Source organism: Leucoraja erinacea, chromosome 14, assembly GCF_028641065.1.
Source record: "Leucoraja erinacea ecotype New England chromosome 14, Leri_hhj_1, whole genome shotgun sequence".
Taxonomy (NCBI): Eukaryota; Metazoa; Chordata; class Chondrichthyes; order Rajiformes; family Rajidae; genus Leucoraja; species Leucoraja erinaceus.
This window is the reverse complement of record NC_073390.1, coordinates 9,948,846-9,974,929: the sequence shown is the minus strand read 5'-3', so window position 1 is coordinate 9,974,929 and position 26,084 is coordinate 9,948,846. Positions and strand designations below refer to the sequence as shown.

Genomic DNA, 26,084 nt, shown 5'->3' with positions numbered 1-26,084 from the left:
GTGGAGTTAACAATCTCATTTAATCTATCCATCAGAATTATTTCTAGGACTTTTGACAGTATGCTAGCTGAAGCTACTAAAGCTCTTAGGAAGAAATTCTTATTTGAAAGCGGTAAAGCCATTCCACCTACCATCCATTGGTAATATTGCGTTAGAAGGTAGACAAATCTCCAGGGTCTGATCAGATATATCCGAGGACATTGTGGGAAACCAGAGAGGAAATGCGGGAGCCCTGTTTGAAATTTACGAGTTGTCTTTAAAATCCAGGAGAGGTGCTGAAAGACTGTAGGGTGGCAAATGTTGGGCCTCTATTCAAGAAGAGCTGCAGGGAAAATGTTGGGAACTATAGGCCAGTGAGCTTAACATCTGTACTTGGAAAGTTACTAGAGAGTATTCTCAGGGATCGGATATACAAGTGTTTAGATAGACAAGGGCTGATTAGGGATAGTCAGCATGGGTTTGTACGTGGGAGGTTGTATCTCACAAATCTGATAGTTTTTTGAATCTGAGACCAAAATGGCCGATGAGGGCAGAGCTGGAGATATTGTATATATGGATTTCAGCAAAACATTCAACAAGGTTCTGCATGCTATTCTGCTCTGGAAGGTTAGATTGCATGGGATCCAAAGAAAGATAGCTGAATGGGTAGAAAATTGGCTTCATGGAAGGAAGCAGAGGGTGATGGTGGAAGGTCGCTTCTCGGACTGGAGGCCTGTGACTAGTGGTGTGCCTCAGGGCTTGGTGCTGGGCCCATTACTGTTTGTCATCTATATCAATGATTTGGATGAGAACATACAGGGCAAGATTAGCAAGTGTTCAGATGATACAAAAGTGGGTGGTTTTGCAGATAGTGAAGATGATTGTGATAAATTGCAGCAGGATCTTGATCAATTGGTCACGTGGGCTGAGGAATGGTTGATGGAATTTAATTCAAAGAAATGTGAGGTGTTGAATTATGGGAAGTCTAACATGGGCACGACCTACACAGTGAATGGTAAGGCTCTCGGGAGTGTTGTAGAGCAGAGGGATCTAGGAGTGCAGGTGCATGGTTCCTTGAAGGTGGAGTCGCAGGTAGATAGGGTGGTCACAAATGCATTTGGGACACTGGCCTTCATGAGTCAGAGTATTGAGTATAGACATTGGGAGTATAGATATTGCAGTTGCATAAGACGTTGGAACCGCATTTAGAATATTGCGTTCATATATGAAAGATGTAGTCAAGCTGGAAAGGGTACAGAGAGGATTTACGAGAATGTTGCCAAGGCTAGAGGGTCTGAGCTACAGGGAGAGGTTGAGTATGCTGGGACTCCATGTCTTGGACGATGAGGGGTGATCAGTGGTGTTCCATGAGGGTCAGTGCTATAAAATCATGAGAGGAATAGATTGAGTAAATGCACAGAATCACTTGCTCAGAGTAGGTGAATTGAGGACCAGAGGACATAGGTATAAGGTGAAGGGGAAAAAATTGAATAGGAATCTGAGGGATAACCTTTTCACACAAAGGGTGGTGGGTGCATGGAACAAGCTGCCAGAGGAGGTCGTTGAGGCTGGGAACTATCCCAACATTTAAGAACCAGTTAGACAGGTACATGGAGAGGACAGGTTTGGAGAGATATGGACCAAACCCGGGCATGTGGGACTCGTGTCGCTGGGACATGTTGGCTGGTGTGAGCAAGTTGGGCTGAAGGGCCTGTGTCCACGCTGTGTCACTCTATGACTCTATCTCTGATGCATAAACAGTCAATGCCAGCATTCTCTAGATTATTGGTAACTCTAAAGAAATGTTTACGAATGTAATGAGATAATCAACTACGCGAGAATAAACCCTGGTCATCTATAAGTCCCTCCATGGACTGTTGACAGATTTGAGGAGGAAGAGCGAAGAGAAAGAATGAGATCAAGGAAGATACGAATGAATCACCCAAAGGTCCATTTGAACAATCATCAACAGAATTCTGCTTAGTGTGGTCAGAGGGTGATTGTGCTTTCAAATATTGACAATCACCCATGTTGTTTCTTCTTGAGTCAAGAGAAAAGTGATCATCAGCAGCATTTTTCAGAATGACCATTTTTTGGGACAAGGTCAACTGGATTTCCCAATCAGACCTAGAATCCACAAAATGAACTTCATTGCACTGATTGAACTTGTGCGAAATCAAACACACTGAGGAGATTATTTTGGAAAGGTCTGGAACCTTATATTTACTGCAATCATTCAGTTAAAAGTGGAATTCATTTCTACTGTCCCAAGATACCAAAGGTTGTAAGGAATGTTTGTCTGTAATTTTCCCTCCTGTGTATATTTGTTTTCTTGGGATTGAATGTGTGACTGATGCGCTCTTGCCTTTAAGTACCATGAATTGTTTAGTCACGTTAGTGACATGCATTCAACTTTATAACTCTCACGTCCTTGCTTTTCGTCGAGTGGTCGCCTTTTCCGCAATTCCCTGTGATGCGGCGGGAGCAGTGAAAGCGGCCGACCTTGGGATTCATCACATCAACAGCGTTCGGAGAGAGGGATACAAGTACAGCCTGAATACGGTCACAAATGCCCAGGAAAACCAAGTGAGTCAAAGGAAATGGTGTAACATTTGGGATATGTAATGGGATTTTGATTTGGAGGCCATTGTCTAGCCTAGTATGTAAAAAGAGCGCTGAAGCATGTACAGGTGTTGATTCATACAAGAATGTCAGAGGTTATTTGTATCCCCATCTGCTACACTGACTGATCTTATGTGTCTCATGTTGGACCATTTGAAAAGATCTCAGCACCTGCAGCATTCCATGACCCTAATGTGAATGTGATTTGGAGTGGGTTGAGCAATTGTTTGAGTTTTCCCCATAAGAAACATACCTCAACTAAGTGAAAGACTTAAAAGCATTGTTTGGCCTTCAACCAGAAGGAGGAAACATTAGGGTCCTATCACAACATGTACATTTAAGAAATGCCCTGGCACTTGATCTTGATGGAGGAGCAGTGTGTGAGTACTCTGCTGCTACGTCACATCACGTGTGATGCCGACCAGCACTATCCTACACACTTGGGACAATTTACAATTTTACCAAAGCTAATTAATCTACGAACCTGTATGTCTGTGGAGCGTGGGAGAAGGCAGCTGGAGAAAACCCATGCGGTCACAGGGAGAAGGTACAAACTCTGTGTAGACAGCACCCATGGTCAGGATTCAAACCCAGGTCTCTGGCGCTGTAAGGCAACGACTCTACCGCTGGGCCACTGTAAGGCAGCAACTGGCCACCGTAAGCCAACAATTCTACCGCTGGGCCACTGTGCCACACTAAATGTATAATCAGCATGGATATGAATGGAAGAAATCCTGTCTCACTAATTTGGTAATGATTTTTGAGGAGATAACAAAGGGGATTGATGAAGGCAGGGCAGTGGATGTTGTCTTTACAAGAGTGATGAAGATTCCTAAAAAGCATGGGGTCATCAACCCAGTCAGCTGCTGAACCAGGGAAAAGCAAAAGATCAAAGATTTCAGATGAAGAATTTCCCTTCCCTGTTGCAACGACAGTCTAAGACTGCGATAATGAATGTCCTTAAACCTACAAAAAATCACATCACTGATACAGCCTTGTGAGGCATGTCCACAAATGCAAACCAACATTTGCAAGACTCAAAGGTCTCGTCTGAATTGTACAGTTTATGAAACAACCATTAAATTAAAGGAATTGTCAAAGATGTCAAAAAACATAATCAGTTTTCCAGAATCGTGGCATTGTAGTGTGATAAAAGCCCTGTCCCACTGTACGAGTTAATTCAAGAGCTCTCCCGAGTTTAAAAAAAAAATCAAACTCGTGGAAGCACGTAGAATGAAAGTAGCGGGTACGTTGGAGCTTGGTGACGTCTCTTAGCAGCAAGGTACTCGGGAAATGCGGTAAGCTTGGGAAGACTCGTGAAGACTTTTCAACATGTTGAAAAATGGCCACGAGAGCCCCGAGAACCTGCCAGTAGCCATTACCGTAAATCTCCGAGTTTGAATCAGGGCAAACTCGGGAGAACTCTTGAATGAACTCGTACAGTGGGACAGGGCTTTAACAGCGTGGAAGTGGGCAATTCAGCCTGTCAGATTCATCCTGCTCTCTGAAAAAACAACCCATTTATCTTTCTTCCCCCTCCTATCCCCATAGCCCTGCAAAATCTTTCCTCTTAGCCACTTGTGAAGCTCTCTCTTGATGTTGGCCCAATTACGACCCAGACACTGCTTTCTGGACATGAACCACTTGCTCGAAAAAAATAAATCCTCTGTTTTGTTTATTTTCTGCAATTCACATTCGTTCCAGATCTTAGATTGTTCCAACAATGGGGCCAGTTTCTCTCTACTTAACCTGTCTACACCTTCTAAGATTTTAATTACCTCCTTGTATCTGATGGAGGTAATTGTCTTTCTGTTCTGTGGGGGATTTTGATAAGTCTGCATCCTCTCCAAAGCAGTTACATATTTTCTAAAATGCGACCACAACAATATTGTGTTTTCATCATGACTTACTTGGTCTTGCACTCAATGCCATTGTGCATAAAAACCCTTGTCCGTGAATGCCTTTTTAATTACTTTTGGAAACCGGCTTGACACTGTTAACAAGCAAGGCACAAGACATCATTATGCACTTATGACATACATGCACTATTAATTCAAAATTCCAAGAAATTGGAAATTGATAATCACCTTGCAATAGCGTCTTCCCAGTCTCTATTCTACAGCTTTAAAGAGATTATTTGGCAAGAACCATCTTGGGAGCAACAGGTTACACCAGTTTGCTTTGATTCAGTTAACTTATTTCATTTTCTTCATTGATTTCAGGAGCAAAATGATTTCATTTATTATTTGGAGTTTGAGGTCTTTGAAACCAGATGTCATGTCAGGAGCCCAAAACCGCTGAAAAGATGTGAAATACAATCATTTAACTTGACGGTAAGGAGCTGAGTAATAACATTTTCTTATCTCAGATTCTTGTTGAATATTAAATATTTCAAAGGTCTTTGGTAATCATTCTGTGGCTATCATTGTTCAATAGCTGTGGATATGAAAGTAACCTATACCATCAGTTCTGGAGAACGGTTGTATATAATGGAATATTAATAAACTCTATACTCTTCATAGATGCTGATCGATTGTGTTTGTGTTTTATATTTTAATTCAGGATTTCAGTATTTGTGCTTTTTTCCCACTTTACCTTTCAAATAGTTGACCCCCAGATTTCTTGATGGAACGTAATTGTGATGTTTATATGGCTAGCTGTAGTATAATGTAATGTTTATGACCCAGTTATTATACTGTGGTATGAGGTTAATTGGATGATTTGTTGCGGTATAAATAGACGCAAAAAAATGGAAAAAATCAGCGGGACAGGCAGCATCTCTGGAAAGAAGGAATGGGTGACATTTCGGGCCAAGACCCTTTTCTCAGAAGAAGGGTCTTACCCCAAAATCTCATCCAGAGATTCGGCCTGTCCTGCAGAGTTACTCCAGCATTTTGTGTCTATCTTTCGTGTAAACCAGCATCTGCATTTCCTTCCTACACAAATGACATGGTATTCTGGGTTGTAGGCTTGCCACAGTGCTGATATCTGGGCTACTTAGGCTAATTGTTGTAATGTAGATGTAAGGTTTATTGCATTATTAAAGGTTTGGTTTTGACAGTTACTAGATTAATAGTTGCGGTACATGTGCAAGCATGACAGACTGATTGTTTTCTATGAATATGGAAGGTTTTGGGGACCAGTTGCTATAGTCCAGATAGAAAGAAGTAAGAACAAAGAACAGCAGATGCTGGCTTACCAAAGACACAAAATGATTGACTCAGCGAGTCAGGCAACATCTCTGGTGAACATGGGGAAGTGTTGTGTTCACATTCCTTCCCACCCATACCACCATCCCCTGGTACTTTTTCCTACAATAGCAGGAGATGTAACATCTGTCCCTATACCTCTTCCCTCGCCTCTATCCAGCGGTCTTTCTAGGTGTGACAGAGATTCATGTCCACCTCCTCTAACCGCATCTAGTGTAACTGGTAATCTCGATGTGGCCTCCTGTACATCAAACATAGGCTCGGCGACCATTTCGCTGAACACTTGTTCAGTCTTTCAAGCCCTACTGGATCTCCCGGTTGCTAACCATTCAAACTCCCCTTCCCCTTCCCATACTGACCTTTCTGTCCTGGGCCTCCTAGGTGGGACTAGTGTAGATGGGATATACTTGGCCGGTGTGGGCAAGTTGGGCCAAAGGATCTGTTTCCGTGCTTGCATGACTCAATGACTTTATGGCTGCAACTTTTGCATGAGCTGTCCAACTTTTCCAAGACATTAGGATTTGGCTGATAACTACATATTCACCCTTTACAAGTCCATATCTAATTGCTTATTGGTGCAATTTAATAATGATTAGGTATTATTTTTGTATATGAAGATTAGTAGAAAGTCTAATGTACTGCAGATGTGAAAGTGTGCATTTAATATAGAAATGGTGTGCGTTTTATCATATCAATAGATGATGAGAAGGTTATTGGAGTGGATGTTATACTTCAAATGTTCGGACTATAAGAATGGTACATGCATTGAGTGTAATGGGGTTACTGTAAATGGCTGTTATATTCACAATGGAAGTTATATAGAGTTGTTAAACATGCCTATAATGTAAGGTAGACAAGATTGCTGGAGAAACTCAGCAGGTGAGGCAGCATCTATGGAGCGAAGGAAATAGGCAACGTTTCGGGTCAAAACCCTTCTTCTCTGAATATGGAAGGTTTTGGGGACCAGTTGCTATAGTCCAGATAGAAAGATGTAAGAATAAAGAACAGCAGATGCTGGCTTACCAAAGACACAAAATGATTGACTCAGCGAGTCAGGTAAATCTCTGGAGAACATGGGGAAGTGCTGGGTTCACATTCCTTCCCACCCATACCACTCTCCCCAGGTACTTTTTCCTGCAATAGCAGGAGATGTAATATATGTCCCTTTACCTCCTCTCTCGCCTCTATCCAGCAGTTTTGTAGGGTTTCATCCCGAAACATTGCCCATTTCCTTCGCTCCATAGATGCTGCGTCACCGGCTGAGTTTCTCCAGCATTTTTGTCTACCATCGATTTTCCAGCATCTGCAGTTCCTTCTTAAACATGCCTTTAATGTAGTTTTTGAAGCTGAACTTACTTCACTGCTGTTGCTTCTTTTTAAGATTGTTACCTCAATGGTGATCGAATTTGGTAGAACAGTTTGAAAATACTAATATTAATCAAATATTTTGGTTTTTATACCTTTGTCAGAAAGCATTTGGCAAATGTAAAATCATCATTCACGTCTCAAAAGGCTTCCCGAATGTGAAGGATTATCATTGTTCTCAATATCCAGGTAAACTGTAATGTTTTAAAAGTAGAGTTCAATACTTTTATTATATCTGAATTAGTAAATGATAATTAGTAAGTTACAGTTGATCCACAGAATGCTGACCCAATTAAAAATCAATTGGTCATCAAATTCGAGAAGAGTTCGATGTCAGTCATTAAAACATGACCATTAAAACAGTCTGATAAAGGGGACAACTTGCACCGTTACCTATCCATTCCCTCCACAGATGTTGCATGACCAGCAGAGTTACTCCGGCACTTTTATTAAAACTTGATAATACAGTCTGAATTTGCAAGCTAGCCCAAACTGTTAGGCTGGACTTCATACCCAAACTGACATGAAGTTCGTTGACATAAAGTCATTGTGCAAATTTGCTTCTAAAATTTGCTGCCAAACTTCTGTTTGTTTTTACTGCAGATTATAATATTTGGTATATTTTAGCTTCCATTCAGCAAAAAAAGTTGTCCACTGGCCTCACAAAGTACAATCTGATATCAGGAGCAGAGATACGTCATTTGAAGAGTGCACACAGATGGCGTGCACAGATTAGGGAGGGTACAGGCCAACCAGTGTTGTCAGCTCCCTTTTGGATAACTTTAAAAAATAGTTTCATCGCTTTGCAATATAATATATTGCTTGTGCCATAATGAAAATCCTTCCTTTACTTAAGTGGCCTATGTGATAGAATGATTAGTGATAGAGTGGCATAGCTAGTTACGCTGCTGACTCACAGTGCCAGAGACCTTGATTCAATCTTGATGTCAGGTGCTGTCAATGTGGAGTTTGTACGCTCTTCCTGTGACCATGCGGGTTTCCTCCATGTTTGCTCCCAAATCCCAAAGATGTGCAGGTTTGTAAGCCAATCGACCTCTGTAAATAGCCGCTCAAGGAAAGGGAATGGATGAGAAAGTGAGATAACATGGAACTAGCTGATCAATGGTCGGCATGGACTTGGTGGGGTGAAGGGGTTGTTTCCATGCTATATCTTTCAATTAATCAATAAATTAGACCCTTGAACTAGTGAAATTCCTGTTAGCAGTTATCTCCCCTTGGCTGGCACCTTCAATGCTTGGAAGAATCCTAAATCATTTATATCTCTGAAATAACTCTGGAGTACGCAGTCTTTGGATCAACTGCAGGCAATTTTTGTTTATGCCTGAATTTTGGACTATGGAGAGTCCAATCCACCATAGATTATTCTGACATTTTTTTGGTGTCATATTGTCTTAATAAAAAATCTATGGTATTTGTTTTAAACCTATTCCTGCTTCGTACATCTTTAACACCACAAAAATGTTTTGTGTCTCCTCAGCTTCAGTGGGAAATCCATGCCAGGGATGCCTTTACACATTTCAACCATTAAAGAGTGGAGATATGGACCATGCTGTTAATATTGCTATTCAAAAATATAACAGCAAGAGCAAAGATATTAGTTACTTTTCCCTTTATAATATCACAAAGATTTTACCAAGGGTAAGAATCTTTCAACAATTTTATATTGAAATGTCCCATTTCATTTTGCAAGGGAATTCGGATTATTTTAAAATGTATCAAATTTATCCTTAATTCTAGTAAAAATAGTTCTGTGACTTTGGTGCAGCATGGTTTTTTGTTAGATAATATATATGCTATTCAGACATGAGAATTCTTCAGTATTTAGTCCAATCAAACAGCTTACTTCTACTACAAATATGAATTGTATCATGTTGAATTTTATAGAATGAATTTACAAAATTAGGTCAGTCATTCCATCTACTCTCTGGTGATATTTCTTTGCATAGACCTCCTCTCATTCTATCAATCTTGTCCCAGTTGCTTCCTCTAAATTGTATGCAATAATCGTATATTCTTTAGAATTTATCTAAGCTATTTGCATCAGCCTGTTTAGGTGTAGCAGATTTTACATTTTGATGATTGCATGAGTGAAAAAATGTCTTCCCATTTTTTGACCTTGTTTAGTGATCAAACCTACAGTGGTGCATTGCAAGGGAAATGTGTAATGTTACTGAATTTCCCTTTGCACCTTTCATATGTCATGGCCTTGTGATGCTTCAAAAGAGATGCCTTTTAGCTGATAACTTAATGTCATTGGATCCCATCAGCCCACCGTGTCTACTCCGCCTTTTACTCATGGCTGATCTACCTTTCCCTCTTAACGATTCTCTTGCCTTCACCCCATACCTTTGACACCCTACCCAATCGGGTATTTGTCAAAAAAAACCCTACGACTTAAACTCCACAGCCATCTGTGGCAATAAATTCCACAGAATCACCACCCTCTGCCTAAAGAAATTCCTCTTCATCTCCTTTCTAAAGATATGTCATTTTTTTCTGAGGCTCTGCCCTCTGGTTCTAGACTAGTGGAAACATCTTTACCACATCCACTCCTGCCAGGCTTTTCACTATTCAATGCTTTTAAACACATAACAATGCTGAAGTTACATTGCAAATCTCACGAAAACAGAGTCAGAATCAGTTGTAGAATACTGGGGGCCAATAGGTTGGAAAGATATGGTGTAATAATGAAAATTGCAACAAAGACACTTTCTGTAATGGTTTGGTTGTTGATCTTGAAGTGGGTGACTCAAGATATGCAGTCTCTACATTAATATGCACAAACTGGGGATTCCCATGATACCAACAGGGCTTCAAAATAACTCACATTATCCTTCCATATCTCTAGTTTCCCTCTCCCTGACTCTCAATCTGAAGAAGGGTCTCGACCCGAAATGTCACCCATTGCTTCACTCCAGAGATGCTGCCTGCCCCGCTGAGTTATTCCAGCATTTTGTGTCTATCTGAAGTATCAATTATATGAATGGATGTGGTGCTGCATGTAGACATTCCATTTCTCTTGGTACAGAGCAACCTAACCAGTTGCGATCCAATTGGAGGTTAGTCCAAAGAGCTTCCTTAACCTCTGCATTTCACCCCCACCGTTATATTTCGCACTCTCTCTGACCAGTTAGTATATCAACTGGTTGATGGAAATGACCACTCAAAATCTGTCCTATGACTTCTGAGGACAAAGTGTTCATTGTATTAAGCCTGTGTTAAGATCAGCATCAGTACCAATGTTATATTTGAGTTACATTTGACCCAAACCGTCTAGGAGTAGCATGGCACAGGGGGGAATGGGAAATACATTATAATTAATTAAAAAAATATATATTTCCATTTCAGTCTGAATCAAGCCAAATGATATCAGTGGAATTCATTATTCAAGAAACTAACTGCTTCAAAAACAATTTAATGGTAGTATTTTCATCTTGTGTTCCAAAGCGCCATAAATTTGCAGTAAGTATCTGAAGAGTATCTTTATATCTAGTTTTACATCTGGACTTTGCTTTACTATGGTTGCACTACGTATTTTGGTTTTAGTACTCTATGTCTAGTTTACTTAGAATAACTGATCATTTATTTTATATTTATTTGCGTTGTTGTTGCTGTTGTATTTAAAGTGCCTGTAAAACATGTAGCAAGTAAGAATGTCTTTGCACCGGATCATATCTGGTGCATAAGTGAAATATTCACATATGCGGTGCATAAGATGGATAAACATTGATTTATGAGTCTGAAGAAGCGTCTCGACCCGAAACATCACCCATTACTTCTCTCCAGAGATGCTGCCTGTCCCGCTGAGTTACTTCAGCATATTGTGACTACCCACAAACCAGAAATTGGTTATTTGACATTAGTTTGTGAGCGGTGTTTATTCTCTATATATGTCTTCCCTCTCAGCATGTCAATGAATCCTCCTCTCATGTACTTTCTGCATTGGATTTGAACACATCTAAACAACATACCTATGCTGCTTCTGGTAATTGTGGGTTCATACTCCCAGAGTAAAGATAACCCCTCTTGTTTCTCCTCCAGTTTATTTATGAGAGCTATTTGTATTTATTCTCTGTGAGGTTTGGATTCTCACAAGATGGAAAATATAATTCATATCCAACCTCTTCAACTACAGTGATCAATATTTATGTCATTGTCATAATGTCTGATGTTGGCCAGGGAAATCTGACAAGAAAAATATTGAAGTCTGAAGGTGGGTTCCGACCCAAAACATCATCTATCCATGTTCTCCAGGGAAGCTGCCTGACATGTTGAGTTTAGTTTAGTTTAGGTCATTGTAGTTTAGAAATACAGTGTGGAAACAGGCCCTTCGGCCAACCGGGTCCGTACGAACCAGCGATCCTCACACATTAACACATCAGTCTGAAGAAGGGTTTCGGCCAATTTCCTTCACTCCATAGATGCTGCTGCACCCGCTGAGGTTCTCCAGCACTTTTGTTTACCTAACACTATCCTACACACACTAGGGACAATTTGCATTGCTACCAAGCCAATTAACCCATAAACTTGTACGTCTTTGGAGTGTGTGAGGAAACCAAAGATTTCATGGAAAACCCATGCTATTACGGGGAGAACGCACAAACTCTGTAGCCAACACCTGTGATAAGAATCAAACCTGGGCCCCTGGCACTGTAAGGCAGCAACTCTACCACCCTGCTCCACCATGCCGACCAGCTTCTTGTGTTTTTCCTTGGCGAACCAGCATTTCCAGTTCCTTGTTTTTAAAAACCAAAGTTGGTGGCTTTGGATATTGATGAGTGAAATAGGAGAGTTTAAGGAAACATGTAGGGTCCCAGTGACTGAAGAAAATGTCTGTGAAAGTGACACAAATGACTAAAAATAAACCAGAGTAGGAGAAAATAATTTGAAAGCCGCGGAACATATTTGAAACTTGTGAATGCAGCATGACTATTGAGGGACTTGCCAATGAAATTGGAACATGGAGGGCAGGGAGTCAGCAGTGTTTGGGAAGATATTGGTTAGGGTGCCTTTACTTCTCTCCATGGTTGTTCAGTTACTCCAGCTTTTTGTTTCTATCTACAGGTTAAGGTAAGGTGGAATTCCAGTAGCAGATAGATAAAGTTAAAGTTTTACAGCATAGAGAAAGGCCGTTCAGCCCATCATGTCTATGCTGACCATTGATTATTATACCACTGTATAAAATCCACTTGCCTGCTAAATTCTCAGACTGAGAATGTAGTTTACTGGCTTCCTCCAGCAGAGGGAGCATTTGATCACCAAATGATTTCTCTCTGCCTGTGACATCTTCAGCAAATTTAAACTGAAAAGAAATACGTACAACTGTTAGGAACTGGAAAAATAACCACAGAAATCCATAGATTAAAGATCAAAATCAAAGAAACAGTGGATGGGTATTGATTAATCATTGCCAATGGGTCAAAAGATCTTTGTGGAAGAGGCTGGAGAAATATATTATGTAGAAGCTTTTAGGAAAAAGTGAATATTTTTTATAACAGGGAACAATTAAAACAGAAATCAATCGATCTTTTTAGAAACATAAGGATGAATGGTACTGGTTGAAATGTCCAGGTCTGAAGAAGGGTCTCAACCCGAAACGTCACCCATTCCTTCTCTCCAGAGATGCTGCCTGTCCCCCTGAGTTACTCCAGCATTTTGTAAAACCTAAAAACTTTTTCCTTAAGGCAGAGTAAAGCAAAGTGGAGATAGAAGAACAAAAGGCCACGAACGAGAGGGCAGATTTTCTCCCAAAATGGTAATGCTTATCTCTAGCATTGTGGTTTATTAACCTCCTGTAGGCACTGTAACCTTTTCATCTGCACATGGGGCTGTACAGTGGCGCAGCTGATAAACCTGCCACACAGTGTCAGATACCTGCGTTCGATCCTGACCTCCATTGCTGTCTGTCTGGAGTTTGTATGTTCTCCATGAGACTGTGTGGGCTTCCTACAGGTGCTCTGATTTCCTCTCACATCCTAAAGACCTGCAGGTTTGTAGGTTAATTGGTCTCTGTAAATTGCCCCGACTGTGTAGAGAATGGATAAAGTGAGATAACATGGAACTAATGTTAATGGATGGCATGGACTGGCTGAAGGACCTGTTTGCATGTTTACAGCACATTTAGAAAGTATTCAGACCCCATCACTTATTCTATATTTTGTTACATTACAGGCTTATTTTAAAATTGATTAAATTCTTTTTTTTTTATCATCAATCTACACACAATAACCCAGAATGAAGAAGCAAAAACAGGTGTTTAGAAATTTTTTAAATTAATTAAAATTAATAGTAATTAAAAATAAATAACTGAAATATCACATTTACACAATATTCAGACCCTTTGTTATGACACTCAAAATTGAGCTTAGGTTCATCCTGTTTCCATTGATTATCCTTCAGATGTTTCTACAACTTGATTGGAGTTCACCAGTGGTAAATTAAATTGATTGGACATGATTTGGAAGGGCACACACCTGTCTATATAAGGTCCCACAGTAGACAGTGCATGTCAGAGCAAAAATCAAGTCATGAGGACAAAGGAATTATCCTTAGACCGCTGAGACAGGATTGTGTCGAGACACAGATCGGGGTAAGGGTATAAAACAATTTCTGCAGCACAGTGGCCTCCGTCATTCTTAATGGAAGAACTTTGGAACCATCAGGACTCTTCATAGAGCTGGCCAAACTGAGCAATCAAGGAAAAAGGGCCTTGATCAGGGAGGTGACCAAGAACCCGATGGTCACTCTGACAGAGCTATAGAGTTCCTCTGTGGAGATGGGAGAACCTTCCAGAAGGACAACTATATCTGCAGCACTCCACCAATCAAGCCTTCATGGTAGAGTGGCCAGACGGTAGCCACTCCTCAGTAAAAAGCACATGACAGCCCGCTTGGAGTTTGCTACAAGGCAATATTCTCTGTTCTGATATAACCAAGATTGAACTCTTTGGCCTGAATGCCAAGCATCACGTCTGGAGGAAACTAGGCACCGCTCATCACCTAGCCAATATCATACCTACATTGAAGCATGGTGGTGGCAGCATCATGCTGTGGGGATGTTTTTCAGCAGCAGGAACTCGGAGACTGGTCAGTATCGCGGGAATGATGAACGGAGCAAAGTGCAGAGAGATCCTTGATGAAAACCTGCTCCAGAGCGTTCTGGACCTCAGAATGGGGTGGAGGTTCCAACAGGACAACGCCCCCAAGCACAATGCAGGAGTGGCTTTGTGACAAGTCTGTGAATGTCCTTGAGTGGCCCAGCCAGAGCCCAGACATGAACCCGATCGAACAGTTCTGGAGGGACCTGAAAATAGTTGTGCATCGACGCTCACCATCCAACTTGACAGAGCTTGAGTGGATCTGTAGAGAAGAAATGGGAGAAATGACCCAAATACAGGTGTGCCAAGTATGCAGCGTCATATCCAAGAAGACTTGAAGCTGTAATTGCTGCCAAAGGTACCTCAACAAAGTACTAGGTAAAGGATCTGAATACTTATGTAAATGTGATATTTCAGTTATATATTTTTAATTACTTTGCAAACATTTCTAAATACCCGTTTTCACTTTTTTATTATGGGGTATTGTGTGTAGATTGATGATAAAAAAAAAAATAATTTAATCCATTTTACAATAAGGCTGTAATGTAACAATGTGGAAAAAGTGAAGGGATCTGAATACTTTCTGAATGCACTGTATCACTAATTTAAAAGCAATATAAGCTTAAGTTCTTCCTTTGCCTCTTCAGCAATGCCATCCATTCACAATATACTGTTCCTTTCTACTCTAGGATAGTTGTATGCCCCTTTGTACTTTCTAATGTTATTTAAAGTCTGCAGGACCTGCACTTTACACTTAGAGCTTTTCAAAGAGCAATATTAGAGGGAATTTTACATTTAGCTTGGAGACACAGCATGGAAATAGGCCCTTCAGCCCACCAAGTCTGCGCAGATCAGCGATCACCTGTATACCAGTCCGACCCTACACACTAGGGTCAATTAACCTAATCAGCAGGTCTTTGGAACGTGGGAGAAAACCGGAGCACCCGGAGAAAACCCACACAGGTCAAGGGGAGAACGTACAAACTTCGTGCATAGACAGAACCCGTGGTCAGGATCGAACCTGGGTCTCCGGCGCTGTAAGGCAGCAACTCTACCGCTGCGCCAATGTGCCCTCCAGTTAATTTTTCACTCTTGCCTGGATATGTATATAACATTAAAAAACAATTTGAGCTAGTGTTCCCTTAAGCAGGTTGTGCAAAAATGGATGGACCCTGTAGGGTAGAATACTCTTTACACAGTAACAGCAAAACATACAAACAGGCTAAATTAAGATTATCATTTAACTGTGTGATTTTATACATTTTAGAATGATTAATTTGAATTTTGTACCGATAACTGTCTTTTGATTGGGAAACTTCCATTATTTGAATTTTTCTTTCCTCCTTGTTGTTGCAACACCTCCCAACTGTGGCACTGCCTCAACCTTGTCTTTCCTGAGTGAGGGGGCAGTCTGATTTACCAATTCAAAAACTCTGATATTGCAGTTGTGTAAGTGGCAGCAACAGATTGTGAAACAAGCCGACATCTCATCAAATGCTCTTTTCCAATCTCCATCCATTGTAACATTCACATTTAACTCACTACTTCTTACTAACAAGATTCTTACTTCTTACTAACTAATCCCTTTCCCGACTCTCAGTCTGAAGAAGGGCCTCGACCCGAAACGTCACCTATTCCTTTTCTCCAGAGTTGCTGTCTGACCCGCTGAGTTACCCCAGTTTTTTTGTGTCTATATATATTTAATGGCAACCTTAACATTCAATAAATCCAATACAATAAGCAAGAGCAATCTAATTTCTAATTATGTTTATTTGCAGCATTTGGGGATCTGCACTGTGTCTTTTGTACCAGAGAGTCCTGTCCATGATGTTGCTGAAGTGACCTGTGAGATTTATGCAACAAAGGTAATAGTGAATATATTATTTACAAGAATTCCCAGGAGGAATAGTCATTTGAGTATTTATCCACAAAATGCTTTTCATTTGCTCATTTCATTACCTGTTCATTCTCCTGGTTTCATGACTTTCATTTTATTCCTTGCCCGTCCCTCTGTTCATATCATGAACACGTCAATCTTTTGTCTTGCTCTCACCCTAACACAGATATTCCTTTTATACTTTCCATCCCTCCCCTTAACTTCTCTGCAACTTAACATATCCTATTTAATCTCTTCCACATTCTGACCAAATGTCTTTGACCTAAACTTTCAAAATTTCTCCTTCCAAGGAGTCTGCATTCTCTCAGCATTTTCTATTTCTATTTTGTGACCATTGTAACTGACTTCCTTGTACTGCTGCATTCAACTCGTTTCTGTCTCATGCATGGTCGTCCAAAGGGAGGGCGGGGGAGGGGGGGAGAAGGGGTGCGACCGCACCCCTCCCCCCCCAAACAATTCAGAGGAAAAAAAATTATGTGAAATTCTGGTTCCGGCACGCGGGATGATTTGAAAAAAATAAGTTACGACCATCCACGCCTGCGCACCATCCACGCCTGCGCAGTGGGGGGAAGTCGGTGACAAAAGATGCAGAAGCGACGCAACTTGACGCTGTCTCTCCGCGCGTGCGCAGTGGGCGGGATCAGATCGCTGATATTTCCAATGCATCGCCTCGATGCTCCGGGCCTAGTTTGGGTGAGTAGGACCGAGAAATGTTGCGTTGCGGGGAGGGGGAATCCGTTTGTTTTATATTGGGGGTGTTAAACTACCCGCGAAGGGTCTAATTTGACCCGCGGGGTGATTTGGGGATAAAAAGGAGATCCCGTTTCTCCGTGGGGTGGTGGGGGAGGGGGAGTGCTGTGTCTGCCCGCCCGGTCCATTGGCTCCATTCTCGGCGCCAGAACGTCCCCATCGGTCAGCCAGGCGTCAAGCGGGTCCCGTCCGCTGCCGGCGGTCGTCCGGGGAGACCGTTCACCCGTCACCAGTTACTTCTGCACCCTGGGGTGTTGCTGGCGAGGCTGCTGTTTCTCCCTGGGGTGCTGCTGGTGTGATTACTTGTGCACCGTGGGGTGCTGCAGCCTCTGACCACTCTGCTAATTCTCCCCCTTCCGCCGTTGCTGCTCCCGTTGCCAGCCCCTGCTACTTGTTGCCCCGGCCGCTAGAGCCGGGCAGCAGCCAACGGACCAGGCTGTCACTGCCCTTGAAACTGCGGGCGCTGCTGGTGGCCGCCGCTCCTCGCATGAACTTGCACTTCTGCCGGTACATTTCCAGCGAGTTAGGCCTGAGCTGCCTCTTGGAGCTGGAGCGACGCACAATGTCTGGCGGGAGCCCCAGCTGCCCGCTCTGCTGGGGGCTGCCGGAGGCCAGGTAAGTCTTCATGCTGCTGCTGGCCCAAACCATTGGGCTCCACTTTGCACCACCTCACCGTCTGGCTCTTCAAGTGCTTGGCCTTGTCGGCAGCCAGTCTCTCCACAGCGATCTGCCGACCCCGCCTGTCTCCCTCCATTTGACTGCGGAGGTAGCCGGGACCCTTGGACATGAGCCTGAGCGGCAGAGAGATGCTCGCCTCGGGCGGCATGCTTGCAGTGGGCGCGATCTCGCTCGGCATCTTACTTTGATCCAGCCAACAAGGACAAACACGTTTTCACATCTGCAAAGAAGCTAAGACCAGGACTTCCATGAGCAATGACAGGCTGTCTGCAATAGCCTTCATTCACATTCACTATGACTTTGCCCATAACTTGGACAAAGTCGTGACTAGGTTTGCGCAGTCACATTCCTGGAAAATGGAACTGGAAAACACGATTTATGGCTAAATGGCAATATATGTAGGCGTGCCACGAGTGTCCACCGCCCGCGTCACTACGCCAGGACTTCCATGAGCAATGACAGGCTGTCTGCACTCGCCTTAATGCACATTCACTATGACTTTGCCCATGGATAAAGTGGTGAGTAGGTTTGCACAGTTACATTCTTGGAAAACTGAACTATTTCATAGAAACATAGAAATTAGGTGCAGGAGTAGGCCATTCGGCCCTTCGAGCCTGCATCGCCATTCAATATGATCATGCCATTCATGTTGAAGTGATGTGAAGTTGTTATATCAGGAGGATCATTAATGGTGCACTGCACACACTAATACAGTCTAACAGTAACAGGCAACCAAATCAACACAAAACATTTTCTAAAAAACGGTTTTCTTTAAATTTGGTGCAAAACGCTCCAAAATAAGGCCCGGAATGCACCAGAGAGCATCTAAAACCCCAAAGCTTTCAGGCCCTTGGCCCTGGAACCCGGACGTGAGGGGCTTCCAGCTTCTGATGTGCGCTGCGTGCACATTATTTCACATAATTTTTTTGGAATCCTGTCATGCCACCCCCCTTTTTGAAAAGCTTTATACGGGCCTGTCATGAATGTTAAAATGTGATTTTTTTTTCCCAATATTATTTCTCTCATAAATTAATCCTTATTTTGCCCACTTTCCAGGTCAAAATTAAACCAAGAAAACAATTCAGGGAACAATTTTCATGACTAACCAAAGGTTACTGAAATCCTATCTTGAACAGAATTTGGAAAATTAAAAATGGCCTTTGCATTTGTACATGAAAGAACCAACAGTGGTATAAAATTAGTTTTGGGTTAATGAATTAGGTATCCGGCCTGCACGTTGCCAAATCTTGCCAAGCTTACTCTGGGATCACAGCCACTACAACCGTCCGTTAATTGTTCAGTCAAAAGCTCTCTTCGCTGTTTCCTCTGTCATTTGGTCCCTCATAAACATAGGTCATTTGGTTTATGGCATCTCACTTCAAAGATATCTCTAGCTCCTTCTCTCTGCCTGTCACTTGGGAGACAATGTTATAGGATTTATTATCTCACACACCCCGCAACCTGAGGAAAGCCTAATTTGACACTAAATATAAGCTGTAAGCTAGCCCAGAAACCAATTTAATATCTTCTTATATTTTTAACTAAAATTCGGCTTCATCATTTACTCCCTCCTCATGTGAGGCAGACAGCTCAACAATTGGCATCTGGCCTGTGAAGCCTGACTCACCACAACTTGCTAATAATTGGTACTGAGAACTTGGAGACAACAATCTAGGGCCTCTCAATTGGGGCACGAGTTGTTTCACATTGCATAAAAGCTGACATAGTTTTGCAGTCAGTGTGTGCCTTATTAGTGTGTGCTGACATTAGTTTTGCCAAGAAGGATAGATTTGCATTTGCATAGCACTGTTCATGCTCTGGTCAAATTGTAGCAACATTTTTTACAGTCATTTAAGTTGTTTTGAAGTGTGGTCACTATTGTAGGGAGGATATTTACATGAACAATTTTGTTTTCAATGAACTAATTTCCCACCATTATGCACAACCCAGTGCTGCCACTTCACTGTTTCTTTGTGACTTAATACAATCATGTGGCAATGGTCTTTACACTGCTCCATGCATGAAAATCAAAGTTCTCCTGAGTGGACGGCAGATATATTGGTTTTGGGCCAAATGATATTACTTCAGAAATTCTGGGCACTTTTGCTTGTGAACTCTTCCCAACCCTTGACCGTTCTCTAATTCTTATACTTATACTATCCTTGTCCATTCCTTCCATTCATCCTTCTCCTGAACCTAACAAACATTTCACAGTTCTCAAACCAATCCAACGCAACCACTAGGCCTGATCATCTGATTCTCAGGAGATCAAGGCTTAGGTGTCGAAACTAATCTTCCTAATGTCCAAGACCTGAACAGCTGACCATTGCCTCCCTACCAACAAACCTCCAGATATGAATCTTCCAACCTTGGAACCAGACCATCTGGCCTGAATAAGACTTTTTTTTCCCAACATTGCAATTAACCACAACTCACTGGATCTTTTTCTGACCACTGATTGTAGCCTAATCACTTCCGAGCAAGTGATGCTCATTCCAAATCTCCACCTCTAGTCCAGCCTTAACCCAACCTTAGCCTTTCCACTGCATGACTCCTCAGACTAAGCTCAGTCCTTGTTTTCCTTCTGAAGAGGTCTTTCCTTGTGGTTGCCCAAATCAGTAATGCCCAACCTCTTGGACTTGGAAGTGACTGAATTTCAAAGTGATAGGCCCTTAACCAAAATAGATTTCAGTTCATCAGATTCATGAGTTTTAAAGAAAACTATACCAAGTGCGACCTGTTGGGTCATGTCCACTCAACGCGAGGAATGCGGGCGGGGGGGGCGGCCTGCGCTGTCACGCACAGTCTCGCACACTGACCACTCCCCCTTGATATTATATTAATATTATTAATTCGCTCCTTTTACCCCATCCCCCGCCCTATTCACGCATAGCCCCCAACTGCAGTGCAGCGTAGGTTCATGAGATTGATCCCTGGGATGGCAGGACTGTCATATGAGGAAAGATTAAAAAGACTAGGCTTGTATTCACTGGAATTTAGAAGGATGAGGGGAGATCTTATAGAAACATATACAATTATAAAAGGACTGGACAAGCTAGATGCAGGAAAAATGGTCCCAATGTTGGGCGAGTCCAGAACCAGGGGCCATAGTCTTAGAATAAAGGGGAAGCCATTTAAGACTGAGGTGAGGAAAAACTTTTTCATCCAGAGAGTTGTGAATTTGTGGAATGCCCTGCCACAGAGGGCAATGGAGGCCAAGTCACTGGATGGATTGAAGAGAGAGCTAGATCGAGCTCTAGGGGCTAGTGGAGTCAAGGGATATGGGGAGAAGGCAGACACGGGTTATTGATAGGGGACGATCATCCATGATCACAATGAATGACGGTGCTGACTCGAAGGGCAGAATGGCCTCCTTCTGCACCTATTTTCTATGTTTCTATGTAACTGCGCAGGCGCAGCTAGAGGGAGTGGAGCAGAGAGAGGGAGGGCAGAGAGAGGAGAGAGCAGAGCTAGCATGGAGTTGTGGGCCGAAAGGACTCCCACACTCCACTCACACACCATATATATGGCAGTAAACTTTCTTGAATACTCACATGGCTGAGCGCGACCTCTCCACTTTGGGGCTTCCGCAAACAGCGTGACCTCTGCACTTACCGGAAATTCCGCAATCAGCGCGACCTCTGCACTCATCGGAAATTACGCAATCAGCGCGACCTGACCTCTAAGCGGAAGTCGTGAAATGAGCGGGACTTTTGAACCAAACACTGTCGGACCTAATAAAGCATTTATTTCTTCCAAACACAGTCGGACCTAATAAAGCATTGCAGTTTCAAGCACAGGCAGGGTAGCAGGATAAACAACTCATGGCATTGTCGTCAAGGGCTAACAAATCATTTATTGCAAGTACATTGCAAACTCACAGTTCAGTTGCTTCACAGCTTAGAACTCCATGTTTTCAATATTTAATACACAGGAGGACTCGGTAAGATGGCCAAAAATCATAGCGATATATGATAGCGTTTTTTCTAAAATCAATATACGGCACAGACAGGAAGTGTTCAAGATAAGACATTTAATTATATACTAGATTAAATGGGACCCGTTGGGTCCCATGTTCACACGGGAGGGCTGGTCCCCCGACGCAATAATTCCACCTCTCCACCAATTCCAATATTGGTGGCACATGGGGGGGGGCTTTCTGGAGTGCTGGTATGGGTTCTTGGGGTGGCAGCTCAGTCCCTCAAGCCTGATCTGCTGGCAGCTCACTCACGGCTGGTGGGCTGGCAGTTGACTCATGACTATTCCTTGAAATTCCATTTCAAGCAGGGTGCAAGGCCACCAAATTCAAATCCATGTTCCTACCATTTCAAGCAGGGTGCAAGGCCACCAAATTCAAGTGCAGTTTCATACCACTTCAAGCTGGATCCAAGGCCACCAAATTCAGTGCAGTTTCATACCATTTCAAGCAGGATGCAAGGCCACCAAATTCAAATGCAGCATCATACCATTTCATGCAGGGTGAAACCACCATAAAACCACACAAAACACCAAACTCATAGTTCAGTAAATATTCAGTGTGTTCAATTGATTCACAGCTCAGACAGAGTCATGACCTCTCCCTCCCACCTCATGAAGAGACTGAGCCGCACCCATATTTCCAGGTTTTATAACCCCTCCCCTTCCCACCGGAAAAGGTGTGGCTTTCAGGGCGTGATTGACAGGAGTGAGATTCTCAACATTTTTTTAAACATTAATAACACTTTTATTTTTCATTGATGGGAAGAATTCTCTGCACCTGCTCAGCGGAGGGGGGACTGAGTAAGATGGCCAAAAATCGCAGCCGCAAGTGGTAGCATTTTATCTAAAATCAATATACAGTGCAAACAGGAAGTAAGTGCATTTGTAGTAGTGCCTTTTAACTTCAAGCCAAAGCATCCGCCGCCATTTGCAGTAAGTAGTACCTTTCAACTTCAAGCCAAAGCACCCAAACCACCATTTGCAGTAAGTAGTGCCTTTCAACCTCAAGCCTAAGCACCCAAGCCACCATTTGCAGTGTAGTGCCTTTCAACTTCAAGCAAAGCACCCAAGCCACCATTTGCAGTAAGTAGTGCCTTTCAACCTCATAACACAATTTGCAGTATGTAGTGCCTTTCAACTTCAAGCCAAAGCACCCAAGCCACCATTTGCAGTAAGAAATGCCTTTCAACTTCAAGCCAAATCACCCAAGCCACCATTTGCAGTAAGTAGTGCCTTTCAACTTCAAGCCAAAGCACATCATGCCACCATTTGCAGTAAGTAGTGCCTTTCAACTTCAAGCCAAAGCACCCAGGCCACCATTTGCAGTATGTAGTGCCTTTCAACTTCAAGCCAAAGCACTCAAGCCACCATTTGTAGTAAGTAGGGCCTTTCAACTTCAAGCCAAAGCACCCAAGCCACCATGTGCAGTAAGTAGTGCCTTTCAACTTCAAGCAAAACACCCAAGCCACCATTTGCAGTAATTAGTGCCTTTCAACTTCAAGCCAAAGCTCCCAAGCCACCATTTGCAGTAAGTAGTACCTTTCAACTTTAAACCAAAGCTCCCAAGCCACCATTTGCAGTAAGTAGTGCCTTTCAACTTCAAGCCAAAGCACCCAAACAACCATTTGCAGGCGGTGCCTTTTTACTTCAAACAAAACATATTTTCATTTTCAAACCACATTAAGGGTACTCACAGTTGTGTAGACATTTGTTCAGTGTTATTCAGAGCTGAGAGAGACGTGACCTTTGGCTTCGTCCATCTTGCAGAGATTGTGAGGCACACCACTTCCTGGTTTTATAGTCCCTCCCCCTCCCTCCAGCAGGGGCAGCAGAGAGAATGGTGAATTAAAAATAAACATTAATATCTCTCTGATTTGTCATCGATGGGAAAAACCCTCCGCAACCGTAATGTGGAGGTGGGCTCTGAGCGAGATGGCCAAAAATGACTGCCGTAGGTCGCGGCGTTCTGTTGGAAATCGCAGCACAGTGGGCCAAAAGCGATCAAGATCAGAGATTTAGTAATATAGATATATGATGTAACTGCTTTGGATGAGCAGAAATGATGATGAAACTATTTGTAAAATGAAAGGCAGTGTTGAATTGGACCAGGCTGGCACACTGTCTCGCTCTGTGTCCACATCCTGGGACTCATATCTCACAGCATTATTGCAGTACCTTCAGCAAGAGGGGTTCAACATCAGCACTGCTATCTTTTCAATGCAATTAAGGATGAACAATAAATTACTGTCCTTGCCAGTGACATCAACATCTTTAAAGTTGAATTATTTAAGAGAAAATTGTGAAACTTAGGGAAGCATGGTAGTTGAGTTGCTGCTTCCAGTTACAGTGTCAGAGACCTGGGTTCCATCCCGACTATGGATGCTATCTGTACACTGCTTTACACATAATAAATTCTGTCTCAAATTGGATTGAGTTTGTTGAAGGGGTGGCCTGGAGGATTGAGAAGGGCAGGTCAGTAGTTCACAAGTTATAGAAGTAGAATTATGCCATTCAGCCCATTGAGTCTAGTCCGCCATTCAATCATGGCTGATCTCTGCCACCTAATCCCATTTTCTTGCCTTCTCCCCATAACCCTGGACAACCATTCTAATCAAAAATGTGTCTTTCTCTGCCTCACAAATATCCAGTGACAGCCTCCACAGACCTCTGTGATAATGAGTTCCACAGATTAGATACTCTCTGACTAAAGAAGTTCCTTCTCCCCTCTTTTTTAAAAGAGCGCCACATGCTGCGTGGGTTTTCGCCGAGAACTTTGGTTTCCTCCCACACCCCAAAGACGGACAAGTGTAGGTTAATTGGCTTGATACAAGTGTAAATTGTGCGTAGTGTGTAGGATAGTGTTAATGAGTGGGGATCTTTGGCCGGGGCGGACACGGTGGGCCGAAAGGCCTGTTTCCGTGCTGCAATCTAAACTTAACTAAATTTGCTGTGTTAAACTAGAAAATTGAGGCAAAAATTACGTCACTATTATTACATATTGAAAATTCATTTTCCAAAATGACTGGATACTATTAAAGTGACGGAGATGTTTAATAATGTTACTGCAGGGTGTCACAGTCCAGAGTTTAAGTGGGCAAGAGGAGCCACTTGAGGACAACTATCAAGATGAAGAACAAAAGTTTATACCCAAGTTCAAAAGATCAATTTCAAGATCCAAAGATCAGAGGATGAAACAAACAGGAATGAGTAAAGAGTGCAGGGGGATAGTTTCATCTTCTTCAGAGTCATCAGAGGAACAAAATATATGCAGCCATCGTGTGCCTCTCAAGCAGCCAAGTACTCACAGATTTCCAAGTCTCCCTCCGCATGCACTCACCTGTCCTGGTCAACCCCGATATATTGCTCGGAAAAACTGAACAGGTAAGAGAAGAGAATGAGTCAAGTTCATTTTTTTCATTCACTGCAACTTGGGTAGAGCACAAGCTCTTATTATAGATCGGGGCACACGGTTCTCACGACTTTCAATTCAGCTGGAGTACCAGCTCCTGCCATCTTTTTCAAGCGTGAGCATGCTTTAAATCTGTGTATTTAATATTGTCCATTTCTGCAAATTTTAATATGCCAAATAATCTGTATTAATTTTCTTAAATATCTTTTTGTCTTTGAGTGTTGTTAACCTTTAGTGACAAATTATTAGCTGTCATTTGTTTGTATAGATGAGCATGCTTTTCGAAAGGGCTCTTGAAATAAAATGTGATGTAACTGGGCACATTCCTTCTCAGTTTTCATTCATCTCTTTTTTTCAACTGTGCCAGACAGATTATTTGCCATTAGCAAGTCTTGTCCTCACTGCCCTCTCCCATCCCACAGCACCACTTGTGTCATTTAGTCTTTCCTGGTCTCCACCTGTAGATTGGTTATTGCATGTGAAACAATCAGAGTAATGTACTACCACTAACTCCACCCTACTGAACACCTCACATTAACACTCACTTCCTATATTACGTAGTTGCACTAGTGGTAGAGTGGAACTAACATGTAATGTACTGTGACACTACGACTGATGATTAAAGCTGACTTGTACACCATACAGTGACCGTGCACTTGTTTACATGGTGTCAGAAAGCTGGAAACTACCCACTCCATCTGTTTATCGGGGTTTATTTGTGTTTTATCAATTTGATCTTTTGCTACGATGGCTCACTAGTGCTGAAAGCCAGCCCAACTAGTCTTTGATAGGCATAGGCGAGTGATGGAGGCTCTTTGAGATCAACTACAAGCACTACATCAATATCGTCCACCGCAACAACCCAGATGAGGTCAAGGCATCTCTCTTGCTCAAACTGGCTGGACCAGAGGCCATGATTTGCAAGCAGACCGTCGACTTTGCGCCACCTGTACTAGACGTTAATGGCCAGATGCTGGTCCCAGCTGTGACGAGGCGCAACCCAAATGTGCTGCTACGAAAATTCTGTGAGTTATGTGACATACCATCTAACCGTATTCTAGAAAGAGCTAGGTTTTTTGC

General features: G+C 42.5%; 1 protein-coding gene across 1 annotated transcript; it reads left to right on the top strand.

The window, feature by feature from the left end:
- The first annotated feature begins 1,405 nt into the window (after positions 1–1,405).
- LOC129703252 (fetuin-B-like) lies at positions 1,406–26,084 on the top strand. Its single transcript, XM_055645564.1, has 7 exons — positions 1,406–2,565; positions 4,824–4,934; positions 7,280–7,364; positions 8,674–8,834; positions 10,545–10,658; positions 16,071–16,157; positions 24,664–26,084. The coding sequence occupies exons 1-7, from the start codon at positions 2,356–2,358 to the stop codon at positions 24,970–24,972; spliced, it is 1,077 nt and encodes a 358-aa protein (XP_055501539.1). The 5' UTR covers positions 1,406–2,355; the 3' UTR covers positions 24,973–26,084.

Coding starts and splice junctions, on each gene's coding strand:
- LOC129703252 (XM_055645564.1), top strand. CDS start 2,356: ATGAATTGTTTAGTCACGTTAGTGACATGCATTCAACTTTATAACTCT. Junction 2,566..4,823: donor CAAATGCCCAGGAAAACCAA/GTGAGTCAAAGG, acceptor CATTGATTTCAG/GAGCAAAATGATTTCATTTA. Junction 16,158..24,663: donor GTGAGATTTATGCAACAAAG/GTAATAGTGAAT, acceptor ATGTTACTGCAG/GGTGTCACAGTCCAGAGTTT.